This window comes from Pichia membranifaciens (assembly GCF_001661235.1).
Source record: "Pichia membranifaciens NRRL Y-2026 unplaced genomic scaffold PICMEscaffold_1, whole genome shotgun sequence".
NCBI lineage: Eukaryota > Fungi > Ascomycota > Pichiomycetes > Pichiales > Pichiaceae > Pichia > Pichia membranifaciens.
This window is the reverse complement of record NW_017566982.1, coordinates 1,513,264-1,525,805: the sequence shown is the minus strand read 5'-3', so window position 1 is coordinate 1,525,805 and position 12,542 is coordinate 1,513,264. Positions and strand designations below refer to the sequence as shown.

At 39.2% G+C, this 12,542-nt stretch overlaps 6 protein-coding genes across 6 annotated transcripts; 3 read left to right on the top strand and 3 right to left on the bottom strand.

Moving 5' to 3' along the window:
* Positions 1 to 298: 298 nt before the first annotated feature.
* PICMEDRAFT_48472 (hypothetical protein) lies at positions 299 to 1,293 on the bottom strand (the record flags this gene model as incomplete). Its single annotated transcript, XM_019163136.1, has 2 exons — positions 1,018 to 1,293; positions 299 to 801 (listed from the first exon to the last, which is right to left on the bottom strand). The coding sequence occupies exons 1-2, from the start codon at positions 1,199 to 1,201 to the stop codon at positions 299 to 301; spliced, it is 687 nt and encodes a 228-aa protein (XP_019020145.1). The 5' UTR covers positions 1,202 to 1,293.
* Positions 1,294 to 1,510: 217 nt separating this feature from the next.
* Positions 1,511 to 3,853, top strand: PICMEDRAFT_70611 (hypothetical protein; the record flags this gene model as incomplete). The annotated part of the gene is made up of 1 exon (XM_019163687.1): positions 1,511 to 3,853. The coding sequence occupies one exon, from the start codon at positions 1,511 to 1,513 to the stop codon at positions 3,851 to 3,853; it is 2,343 nt and encodes a 780-aa protein (XP_019020144.1).
* PICMEDRAFT_14526 (hypothetical protein) lies at positions 3,833 to 6,772 on the bottom strand. The gene has a single exon (XM_019160415.1). It carries the CDS (start codon positions 6,588 to 6,590, stop codon positions 3,963 to 3,965), a length of 2,628 nt encoding a protein of 875 aa, XP_019020143.1. The 5' UTR covers positions 6,591 to 6,772; the 3' UTR covers positions 3,833 to 3,962.
* A 270-nt stretch (positions 6,773 to 7,042) lies between these two features.
* Positions 7,043 to 10,390, top strand: PICMEDRAFT_14525 (hypothetical protein). The gene has a single exon (XM_019160414.1). It carries the CDS (start codon positions 7,136 to 7,138, stop codon positions 10,073 to 10,075), a length of 2,940 nt encoding a protein of 979 aa, XP_019020142.1. The 5' UTR covers positions 7,043 to 7,135; the 3' UTR covers positions 10,076 to 10,390.
* PICMEDRAFT_29967 (hypothetical protein) lies at positions 10,216 to 10,440 on the bottom strand (the record flags this gene model as incomplete). Its single annotated transcript, XM_019162614.1, has 1 exon — positions 10,216 to 10,440. The coding sequence occupies one exon, from the start codon at positions 10,438 to 10,440 to the stop codon at positions 10,216 to 10,218; it is 225 nt and encodes a 74-aa protein (XP_019020141.1).
* A 221-nt stretch (positions 10,441 to 10,661) lies between these two features.
* On the top strand, positions 10,662 to 11,942 carry PICMEDRAFT_14524 (hypothetical protein). The gene has a single exon (XM_019160413.1). It carries the CDS (start codon positions 10,715 to 10,717, stop codon positions 11,804 to 11,806), a length of 1,092 nt encoding a protein of 363 aa, XP_019020140.1. The 5' UTR covers positions 10,662 to 10,714; the 3' UTR covers positions 11,807 to 11,942.
* Positions 11,943 to 12,542: the final 600 nt, after the last annotated feature.

Here is a 12,542-nt window from a genome sequence, read left to right as displayed (position 1 = left end):
TGAACAAAATTGCCAACTACATTTCTAAGCACAGAGGTCCTAATTTTCAATTTATTGTGATCAGCTTGAAAAATAATCTTTTTGAAAAAAGTGATTCTTTGGTAGGTATCTATAGGGACCAAGAGGTAAATTCTTCCAAGATTCTTACTCTTGATTTGAGAGAATACGCAGAAATTGCTTAGTGATCAGTCTTGTTGCTTTTTCAATAAAAAAATATACTTTTTCACGAATCTCTATTGCTTTGAATTGCCACCGATACAGGAAAATAAACTGTACAAAAATCGTTCATGATAAACTTTCAAGTGTCATTTGGTTCCTTTTGTTTTATCAGTGTATCCAACATGAAAGCTGCCCACATATGGATTTTCAAAAAGAAGTTTTCATCCTTCAATATCTCTACCATACTTTTAGCTTTTGGTAGGCCGGCAGATCTCCTCAGGTATGTACCATTATTATGCAAATCGTCTGCCGAAAGGTTGAGCTGTTTCTGGACCATTCTGGCACTTCTGAGTATATTTCCGACAACTTGGTTCAGGTTTGTAAGAATGAATGTGTAGTTATTGATAAGGTCTTCTTCCCAGTTGGACGTAACTATTATAGAGTACTTACGCTCCGATCCTCTCGCTGTCTTATCAAGCAACGAAAAAGAAAGCGCAATCGAGTAGCCGTGTTTAGAGTTTCCAAACATTATAGGTTTGCTTAAATCAGCATTCGTTTCAGCAGTGAAGACACGAACAATTGTTTGCCTCAGAGACGAATATCGCTCAGTGTAAGTGGGAAACTGGGTAGATATAAAATGTACTGACGGATTTCGTTGTGATTTAGATTTAAGAGTCATCGGGCGCTTACGATGTGGTGGGGATTGTGTGGAAGGACTCAATAAACTTGAAATCTGATCCTCTAAAGTGAGAGTTGTCTTTGAAGAGTTTTCATTGCTATTCCGAGTGGTGCTATCAGAACTAGCGTTGGAGATCGTACTTGTATCTGTATCGGTAGTTTTCGTCACGCTGGTATCACGGTTCTCTGCAAATTCTTCGGCATAGGGTATCTTAAGCATGCAGGACTGGCAAAATTGAGATTCAGAAAGTTGTGGTGAGTAAAAGTTTTCTAGTTCTTCCGGCTTTTCCACTGCTTGCGTGCACATTATCATGGATGGGCCGTGTACTTCACAAAAGTGAGCAAGAGAAACTATAAACGTCATTCTCTAGCTGCCTCCCTATGGCAAAACAAACTGAATAGTTAGTAAGTGGTGATATACAATTGAGAACAACTCAAGTTTAAGAAACGAGTGTTAAGTAATGATGTAGTTTTCTTTGATAGATCCCACATAATGAGTTTTTAATCCGCAGCACATCAAATGTAGGCGAGAAGTGTTGAAGATAAAAATGATGGGGGCCGTAACACAGTAAATCATAAACCAAAGAATTCGTTTATGAAAAGGGATTGCATTATAATAATTACCGTCCACACCTTTAATCTCTTGCCAACGCAAAGATACTGATATGCCAAAATGACTTCTGTCCCATATCTACAGGGTGGAGGACTCAGGTCGGCTGAAGGAAGTGCAATAAAATCAGATCAGTTTTTAGCTTTACAACTTAGATCATCACTTCCATCAAAACTCCTAGAGATCAGGCATATTAAATCAATATTGATCAAGCGTATAACAATAAATTCAGAAGATTTAAATAAGTTAAGTGGTGATACTTTTGGCTCAGATGAAACTAGGCTTATGAAAAAAGGAGGCAATGATTTGAAAAACAATAAACAAAATGAAATGGATGTGAAGGTTTTAAATGATAATAATAAACTCATCAACTCGGCTGATGATTTAGCACATGATAGAAGAGAGAAGCTTTTACGTAAAGGAAAATCATCCTATGACCTAAGTAAAGATTTTAAATCAGGACCGTCTTTAAATAATGTAAGCAATAGGCCGAACACAGCTAAAGACGACAACTATCTCACAACAGGGACATCTGTACGAAATACTACCCTTTCCCAACCCATAGAAATACGAAGGCAGCTTGAGTTTCAAAAAATCAATGAAGATACTTTTTTTGATTGTTTCTATACAATTAACAATTTTTTGAACATAGATGATCCTTATTTCATCAGCCGGGTGTTCCCTTCACACGTGGAATTGGCCGATGAATTGGAAATACACGCTTTTGCCAAATCAGCTACGATAAATTTATTTGTGAAAAGTGAATATAGCAGTTGGAAACTGTCACGCCAGTATCACATAAAGTTATCGCTGCTTGTGAATCTAGGCGATGATCTTTACCGCGTGGAATCCAAGTTAAAGCACCTAAAGAACCTACTCCTCTTGAGATTCACTGACGACTGTTACTACACTTTACCTAATGAAGCTATCTCTCCAGAGCTAATCAAAAGTCTTCGATCCACTTATTTACAAAACATAATTGAAAAGTTTGAGGATTTCCACTATAAACCTAGTTCGTGCTCTTATGATCAAATAATGACGATGAATAATTACAGTAGATGTATTCACGACTTACTTCATACAAAGTTAGCTTTAGATGATCGAATATCACAGGAGCTTATCAAAGAAAACAGTTTGCATAAGATTTTAGATAATCAAAACACTTTGAAGACCTCAAGTGAACACCTGAATGATGTAGTACATAAAAAAGTTTCCCATAATTTCCAGCTCGAAAAAAAGGTTGCTCTAATCAAAAAACAAATAAATGAACTAAAGTCACGAGTTTTACAGTTGAAATATCCAGCAGAAGTAAGAACTTCAGACACGAGTATTGGTTTGGCCACTGAGACTTCTACAATCCAAGAAGAGAACTCAAAACTGACGTCACAGATAAACATTGAAAAAGCAAGGATCGCCTCTATCATTCAATTTATTTTTCCAATGAAACCCATTTCTAATAAACATGATTTCTCTTTATTTCAAACATGTTTTCCTTCATCGTTGATACCTCAAACAAAAAGTTTTGAGAAATCAGATCATAGCACAATCATACCAATTTCAATCGTTTCATCCACAATTATTCAAAGACTAGCTCAAGTTTCACGACCTCACTCCGAACGTCTTAATTCTTTAATTGGTTATATTGCATTGATTGTACTGACTGTTGCGGACATATTCAATATTCCTCTCCGTTATCCTATAAGAGAGTTAGGTTCCAGCAGTTATATTCATGATCCGATCTCTAATTTCAATGTTTCGCCAAGAGCTAGTTTGCCCAAAGTATTAAATGACCCATCAGCAGCGAAATCAGCAACTATATATCCATTATTTATTTGCCGAAATGCCACACTGGCCGTCAAATTCACATACGCTTTACTATTACTTCGTAAAGATTTAGAACAGTTATACGAAGTAGAAGGAATAGTAAAAGTTGAAGAATTCAATTTACTAGTCGCATGTAAGATTTGGCTCACTTGTGTTGAGGGATACACTGACAACAATGTAGATGATTTTGAAGATATAGACAATACCAGCGGGGGATCAATTGCGGGTGATAGCACAACTGCAACTAATGAGTATGATTCCAGCAACTATAGCAGCAATGCCATTTCTCAAGTTTACGACGCTTTTCATGATGACGGGAAAGTGCCTTCGCTCCTAACTGCTTCTTTCAGCCGAATTGAGCCAAAAAGACGAATATCAGGATGCTCTAGATTTTCGAAGTTCTCAAACGCATCGGTAGTATCAAGTTCATCAAGAGATTTGGCAGTTTCGGGTATATCTGCAATCTCCGTTGGATCAAATGCTAGCTCAATTGTAAACGAGTATAATCAAAAGTTACACACAGAAGAAAGAATCAAGCATATTAAGAAGCATTTACTCAAAGGAAGTAGTGGGAAACTTTAAAGTTTTGTAGAAAACTATTTTAGATAGGTGTATATATAGTACTGATATTTTTACAAAAAGAAGCTAGACATGATTTTACGACCGAACTATGAGGTTAACTTTTACTAACTCAATATGATCCAATTGCAAATAGTTTAGTCAAAGCCCAGCGTGTAATTGGATGTAGATCTTGAATTGTTGGAGATTGAGTTATGCTTTCTGCAACAAAAATGGCGACATTTGAAACACCAGCTTTAGATTTCCATTTTTGAACTCCAGCAAAAAACTCAATAGCAAGCGTCAAAACAAGGACAGCTGCAAGTACCAAGGGGCCGAACATACCATCAAGATGCCTACCACTGCGCATCTTGATTAATTCTAGTCTTCTTGTGTAAATTGCATAAGCCCATACACCACTGAATAAGGTTAATGCAAAATAAATATAAGCCAGATCAGTCGCAAGTAAAGGAAAATTTGATCCTTTGACAGTTGAGTAAATTGTGAAAGTTAAGGCAGAAAGCAAAGTCGTTACATGTAGCCAACGTACAAATGTACGTTCGTTTGCAAGCCAAACTTTGGCCTCGACTCTTACAGGACCCGATTGACGAATTAATTGCGTAGGCTTGACAACTCCAGGAGGAAGTTCAATTTCTTCGTCTTCAGACTCATAGCCTTCAAGCTTTGAAGAGGAAAACATTGGCATTAGCACGTCAGTAAGGTTATTTCTCCTTCTTTTGTGAGGAATCAATGGTAGTCTCTCGGGATTATCAGAGTAGGAAGAAGTTGGAGGTGTTGGTCCAGTTTGGGACGATGGTGGTGGTGGTAGAGAATTTTCGTCATCAGACGACTCAGCATCAAGGTCGTCTCCTTCTTCATCTTCAACGATTTGATCCAAATGGGTATTTGCTGAATCGGTTAGAGTCTGAACAGAACTTCCGATTTTCTTTTTCAAATTTTTTAACACCTCAGCTTGTTGCAACTCCTTTAATCTCTTGTTCTTAGAATCCATGTAGGCTTGTTCGGGATTCTTCCTAATGTCCCATTCTAATTCAGGTAACCAGAATGGTAGAATGTCCAAATTATCATCTTCCAAGAAGAAAACTGAAATACCTTGAATAAATTTAGAGAAATTTGGAACCTCTTTTACCAAATGGGAACTGGTCAGCTCATTAACCCAGCTTAAAGTTCTTGATTGAGGATTGTTGAATATTGAAGAAGCAATCTTAATTTCCATAACAGAATATGGAAATTTTGAGTATTCACCTTTTCTCAATAAAGAGTATGGGTTTTCAATGGAAGAATCAATATCCTTTCTGTGCCATTCATTTGGATTTCTGATTGGCCTTTGTTGATCAAAGGAATCTTCCCTAATGAAAAGTATATCGGAATCAATTGTGATTCTTACTCTGTCGTCACCTGGCATCTGAAAAGCTGTTCTGGTATAAATCGTTCTGAGCACTGGCTGTAAGTGATTCGAGAGTATGAAATCCTGTAAGCTCTTAAAACTGTTAGCATATGAATCAATAGTTGCGCCGCTGAAACCCTTCTTCTTCAATCTTTTCACAAACTTATCGAGTGTTAATCTCTTTGATGCTTTCTTCTTTTTGTTCATACTGTTCCTGTAATCGATAACTTCGTCTTCATCCAAATCGTCAATATCGTTATCGTTTTCAATTTCTAATTGATCATCACTCGGTTTTTGAGATGGAAAAATGAAATCGTTCATGTACTTCTCTCTAAGAGTAAGCTTTACATCGTTGGATTCTCCTGTATCGTAGTCGAAAGTTTTCTTCTCGACAATCAAATCAAGGTTATTCTTGAGTTTTCCATTCCATCTGACTCTCAAGGAGGGGGTCTTATTTAACTGCTTCAACAACTTGTTGTTGTACAACTCAAAATTTCTGTTATCAAAATATAACGATGTTATTGTAGAGTCTGCCAACCCAGGATCATCATCGTCGTCATCGTCATCGTCATTATTAGCGTTGTTATTGTAGATTAAAACTGGCAAGTGTCTCAAAATAGTGGTCTTGATCTCCATCAAATTATCCGGGTGAATCCAGAATTTCAAAACTTTAAAATGAGATTCATTGATGCCGGTATTGTAAGAAGTGTTAGGAGTGGTTGACAGCTTTCCTGAATTTGAAAGCTTGTTGAAAGAGTTTTTCAAAGAGTTCGACAATGAGGAGGTCAGAGAAGAGGTGTTCAATTGATCTCTGATGAAAGAATAAAGAGTGGAAATCCGAAACAAATAGGGTGAGGTGTCTTCGGAGATATTGTTCAAGGGTAGATCTTTCATTCTGACATTGAGAAGCGCTTTAACTGAATAGCCCTTGTGTAGTCTGTCGTGTTTCTTGACAATTTTGATGAATCCGGTAAAGTTCAATCTGGCAAAATGGTCCAATTCATTGGCCAGAGATAACAACTCCTCCAACTTCTTTTGAAAAACAACAGCATCAAAAGAAGCGTCTTTCTGGTTCTGCTCCAAAAACTCCAAATACCTTTCCGACTTCAGCTCAAGTTTGGAGATTTCAGAATCCAACTGCTTGTATGTGGAAACCTGGAAAGAGTACACTTTTTCCAGCTCTTTGTCTAAGGTTTCTGCAAACAAGGCCTCATCTTTCTCTGACCAGCCCGAGCTAGGATCCAGTTGGTTCACAACGTTCTCCTTCAACAACCTTTTTAGCTGGTCATAGTCAATGTAGTATTTCGCCCAAGGGGTGTAGATTTCGTTCTGTAGCTTTACTCCGAACAGCATTGCGGACAACCGGGCTTCTTTCCTTTATATACTGTTCTTTTCGTCTCGGACAAGATGAGCTGCAGCACCTCCGAATTATGGCACTGAAGGTAGCAGCAATAACAGTGCTGTATTCTTTGCGGGAATACTGGTACTGTTATATAACGGTCTGTCGTTGCGGCGGCTAGCACCGTCAATCCAGCTACCACAAGTCTGTCTGCCAATTCCATGATAGAGAGATGCAACACTCCCACGTGCTTGCAATAATTAATTCGGAAAATGCGAAAATAGAGAAAGCAGAAGAAAAAAATTGAAATCCGAAAAAACTGCTTACGTCAGTCTTTTCCGTCGATCGGTTGACCTGCTTAATTTTTTGGAAACGGAGGATCCGAGAAAGCCTCTTGATCCTCGATCTCCCATGGTGGAAAGGTGGATGGTCGTGCAAAGGGCTTGAATTTGTAGTTCTTCTGCTGCCCTGAGGCTGAGAAATAGAACAGAAAGCAGACGAGACCAATAGGAGTGATAGTAGGTATCTGACTGCTGTATAGTGTGTCAATTAACTGAAGATGTCATCGCTGTCATCCCTTTTGAATCCCTCCACAAACACAGATACTGGAAACAATAGTGGGGACGAGCCCGTTGTGCCAAAACAGGAGCATGAAGAGGCTACAAGCACGTCCTACCGACCAACTTCGGTGACCGAACTGTTGATGAGCCAGAGCAATGTCCCTCAACGAAAGCCCGCTGCCAAGGCGTCGTCTAGAAAATCGCCTGAGTATCAGCATCACAGCCAGAGTGGACCATCGAAAGGTGAAAGTTTGCACTCCGTTCCAGTAACTCACAGATCCCCGGATATATATGCAGGCACAAACACACCTTCTGCCAGTGCGAAGGCTGCCGGTGCCGGTTTCTCGGAAAACGTCAGGGGTTACCAAACCCTTCTAATAAATGCACGTTCTAGGCATTTGAAGAAAAACGATGGTGAGCCGTACTGGAGAAACGAAGTTCAATTTGAATTTCTCATGAGATTGCTTTTCAACCACGATAGGGTTTTCAAAAATCCATACTTCAACACCATCCACGGTTTTGACTGGCCTGATCATTTCAGATATTACAAGGATGAAAACGGGGTTCTGCATGCGAGCAGAGGTGAGATGTTGACGTTTTTTGAATTGTACCTTATCACATTACTCAAGTCTTCCAAGATTTCCAAAATACTAAAGGCAAGATTAATGCTGGACATCAATTATGCTTTGAATTTTGCTGTAATTTGTTTGTTGGTCAACATCGGTAGATTGAATACCACTGTTAACTTTGATTATGAGATGAAATCCCAGTTCAGAACTTATCATTCGATTCCTTCTCTTCAAGTTGGCAACCATTTCAATATAATTGAAAACTACTATCAAATACACGAGGTAGTAGATGATGAGCAGAAAAATGCAAAACATCAAGAAGCAGCCGCAGCAGCTGCTGCGGCTGCTACTGCTGCTGCTGCTGCAAACGCCACGGATAGTGCTGATAACAAAAGTTACCTGAGTGCCTCTGTAATGGCGTCACTGAACCAGTCAGTAAGAAATGGAAGTGGCTACACCATGTCAACTGTCAAACAACTACAAGATACTCCTAGAATCAAGTCAATCCTTAAATCTGTGAACGACTTAAGTGGTAAAATTCCTAAAACTTTCAAAGACTTCATTGGTGAGGTCTCGAAAGATGGTCACAGCTTGAACATTGTGTCGACTGTATTTCTAATTTGTGCTCATGAATACGATATTGGACAGGCATTTTTCCCATTTGACTACGACGAATCAACTGCGCCAAGTTTGGCTAGTACAGGTTCACTTATGAACGATATATGGTTAAGGCCCAAGTTCAAACCTTCGGATAAAGTTAGGAAATTCTTGTGGCTGATTTACACGTTAATGGAAACGAATTTGTCAGTAGCAGAAATAATGGCTAATCCGTTCAATGTCGGGAATCAAACCCTTGTAAAATTTGATAACATAAAGCTAGCCGACGAAATTGCCGTCATTGACCACAAGAACCCTAGAGTTGCACCAACTATCAACGAATTGAAAAGCATTATACCGAAATGGTCAGTTGCAAGTTCCATGGATGTCATTGATCCATTGGTCAATGATTTTGATACCGCCCAAGAAGTCGAATTTGCAGCCCAAATGAAGCACCTTCGGGCCCAATTTGTTGAAAACGAGACATACAATAACAATGCAAGTTCCAATTCGGTAAATTATGGTGACGAAGATCCTGCGATAAAGAATGAAGGGGAAAGCTCGGCTAAGCCATCAAACCTTGTTGTACGATCTGATGCAACGGGCAGATCCATTCAAGTCAAGCAACCTCATGAACGTAATAAAAGGGCACGTCATGACTCTGACGAGTTTTCCCCTCATTTCTACCATCCAGATAAAAATAGAAATTATTCTAGGCAAAAGGTAATGGAATCAGCAACAAGCAGTCACGAATTTGGTTTGAAGAGTAACGACAAGACTGATAACTTTTTGTTCAATGGTTCACGCTCAAAACAAGCGAGTGATGCACTTGATTATAATGACTACGAATCTGAATCTATTCCATATGGTGCTGCAGTGGACGATGGTAGTACAGTTTCAGAATTTGGTGTAATGCATGGTCAAAGGGATGATAGAGAAATAAACAAGAGTGAATATAATTATAATTCCAGTGATGAAGTAAATGGAAATGCAGATGGAACTGACAACGAAAATAACAGTAACCTAGAGTATAACAATGGCCCCACAGCTATTGTTAATGAGAGCACAGGATATTCGCTGTCTAAGGGCGTGAAGCGTCCAAACGATGAATCTGTTGAGTTGAGTGCTATCGACCCAATGGTTATGTCATCGTACGAGGATAACTATGAAGATGGCGGTTTGATTGGATTCTTCAACTATGGTTATGCAGGGCCTGTTGTGAATGAGTACAGACAGGCTGAAGATGGCTCAATGCTTTTGACAAGCTGTGTCAAAAAGCGTAAGACTAGAAAGCAATTCACCGTTGAACCACCAATCAAAACTACAGTCAATAAGATTGAGGCCTTTTTGAATAAAGACAACAAAAGCGTCAACTCTAACTCCAAAAATGCGATGGTGAAAAGAGAGAAGAATAGAATGACGGCCGAGTTCATCTATGAGCTAATCAAGTTCAAGCAATCACAAGCAAAATCCATCAGGCTCAGCGAAGGCAACTGGAGGCATTTTACAAAACACTTGTGGGATCTAAATATGTTTGTCGAAAAAGAGCAAAGAAGTCTACATTCAAACTACGCTGATTGGGGAGAGTTTAAAACTACTTTGATGAAAGTGTTCAATAAGATCAACTGTGTCATGAACGCAAGAATAAGGATGGACAAGATCATGACTGATAGCAGTGGAAACACTGGAGTATCAGTCAAGAAAAAAGCTCCTGTGAATGAAACTATCAAGGATAACGCAAGTTTCATTGATGATATATTCTCCCAACTATAGTCCATTTCCGGGTTGCTTTTGTATCGGGTATCTAGTAGGCGTCAAATTTTCTATTTGGTTTTTTGTAAATGGAGTAAAAAATATACATTGTGGTACATATCGTATTACATCCTGTGAAGAAGAAAGTTTCACGTGGAGCATTATATGAGTTCTATATTTATAATCGAGTTACCTCTTATCACACTCTGACCTAACTGTATGTATTCCGGGTTGGTCTTTGGTCCTTTTACTTCAACGCAATCTGACATTGTGAGGTTAAGAAAAAAATCATAGCCTGCTAACTTCCCCTGTACCACTCGATTCCCATTGAGCTCAACTTTGATTTGATTGTTTAGATACTGCTTAAGTTCTGGAACTGCAACCATTTTGGGCTATATATTCTTTGTTACAAGGAAAGCCAACTTTGTTTTTTACCTGTAACCCTCCACTTCCCGCAATGATAAGTTGTAAGCACGAAAGAAACATGTTGGTGCTAAATGCAATTCTAGAAAATTCCTCTGCAGCGAAATCATTTTTTTGGCATCTACATAGGGATGCTATATAGAAAGACCACCTTGGCTTATTTTTGCTTCATCTCTGATACGGCATTTTCCGAAGGAAAGATCCAGGATTCAAGTCATTAAGGCCAATTGAAATATCATGTCTACCGCAGCAGAATCTCAAGAAAACCGCTCTAGAGTGTACTTTGACGTCTCTATCGGGAATGAGCCAGTTGGCAGAATTGCATTCGAATTATTCAATGATATTACACCAAAGACAGCTGAAAATTTCAAAGAATTATGCACGGGTGAAAAAGGCTTTGGATACAAAGGCACAACCTTTCACAGAGTGATCAAAGACTTTATGATCCAAGGTGGTGATTTTGAGAACGGTGATGGTACAGGTGGTAAGTCAATTTACGGTGAAAAGTTCGATGATGAAAACTTCCAATTGAAGCACGACCAACCATTCCTCTTATCTATGGCAAATGCAGGGCCAAATACCAACGGTTCCCAATTCTTCATTACAACTGTAAAGACCCCACATTTAGACGGCAAGCACGTTGTTTTTGGTAAGGTCCTCGCCGGTAAGTCCATTGTCAGGCAAATCGAGAGAAGCGAGACCGCCGAATCAGATCGCCCACTCAAAGAATGTAAAGTTATTGACTGCGGTGAATTGAAGGAAGGTGATCCGCTAACATTGCCTGACGGAACGGGTGACAAGTATGAAGATGTCTTGGCTGATGAACCAACGGTAAACATTGATAAGCCTGAAACTGTCTTCCAAGCTGTGGAAGCTATCAAGAACATTGGTACAGACTGCTTCAAGAAGGGAGACTACAAGACTGCGCTAAGGAAATATATTAAGGCTCAAAGTTACATGGCTGAATACCAGCCTTACGATCTAACAGATGAAGATGTTGCTACATATTGGAAGCTACAGATTTCGTGTAACTTGAATGCAGCTTTGATGTCTCTCAAGTTAAAGGATTCTCAGGATGCCATCAAGTATTCAACCGAAGCATTGAGCTGCGAACAGCTCGACGAGAAGTCTAAGGCTAAAGCATTTTTCAGAAGGGGTAACGGTTATATTCTTGGTCATGACGAAGAGGATGCCATTGCAGACTATGAAGAGGCACACAAACTACAACCAAACGATGCTGGGATAACAAAAGCTCTTAACGACGCCAAATTGTCGCTGAAAACTCGTAAGGCTAAGGAGAAGGCCGCTTACAGTAAATTTTTCTCCTGAGGAGCTACCCTCAAACGCAACTTAATTTGTCTCCGCTTTTATATATTGTAGACAACTCAGACATGTAAAGGACATACCGAACTTCGGTTATCTCTCACACATGATAAAAACTAATAGACTGGAGAATGCATTTTGGTTTTTGAGCCGATCGTCGCTGTCATTTGTGCTGCGTGTCGGTACCATAGCGCTGGAACATGTTTCCTGCGCTCATTTTTCATTTTCCCCGTTTTTTTTCCGTGAAGGCGAGTTGCCACTTTTCAACAACGGAACTAAAGCAACAACATGTCCTCATCTTTAACTTTCAGCCGGATCCACTTGGAGAGACCAGCATTCTTGTTTGCCATCTGTGAACTGTCATACATTCCTTCTAGGTTTATTTGACACATCTACAGTTTCATTAGGTTCAAGGGGTACTATTGTGAACTCAGCCACACAATCAATCGACCCTTGTATATCTCAATTAACAAATTTAAGGACTTAAATCTGATATACTGACAAAGACCATTACTATATCCAAGTACCCTACTCATTGATTTCATTTGTCACCTTTTGATCCTAGCATAGGTTTTGATATATCAAATAGTCTCAGTTGTCTCAGACTTCCAACTAGCCCGTGTTACATTCCGATAGAGATTGAACGAAAAAAGATTGATTGCACTCATTTGTTTGATTGTTGCAACTTCATACTATATCATTAACTTTCTTTGGTCACCTAATCTCGAAACCAGTGAGGTAA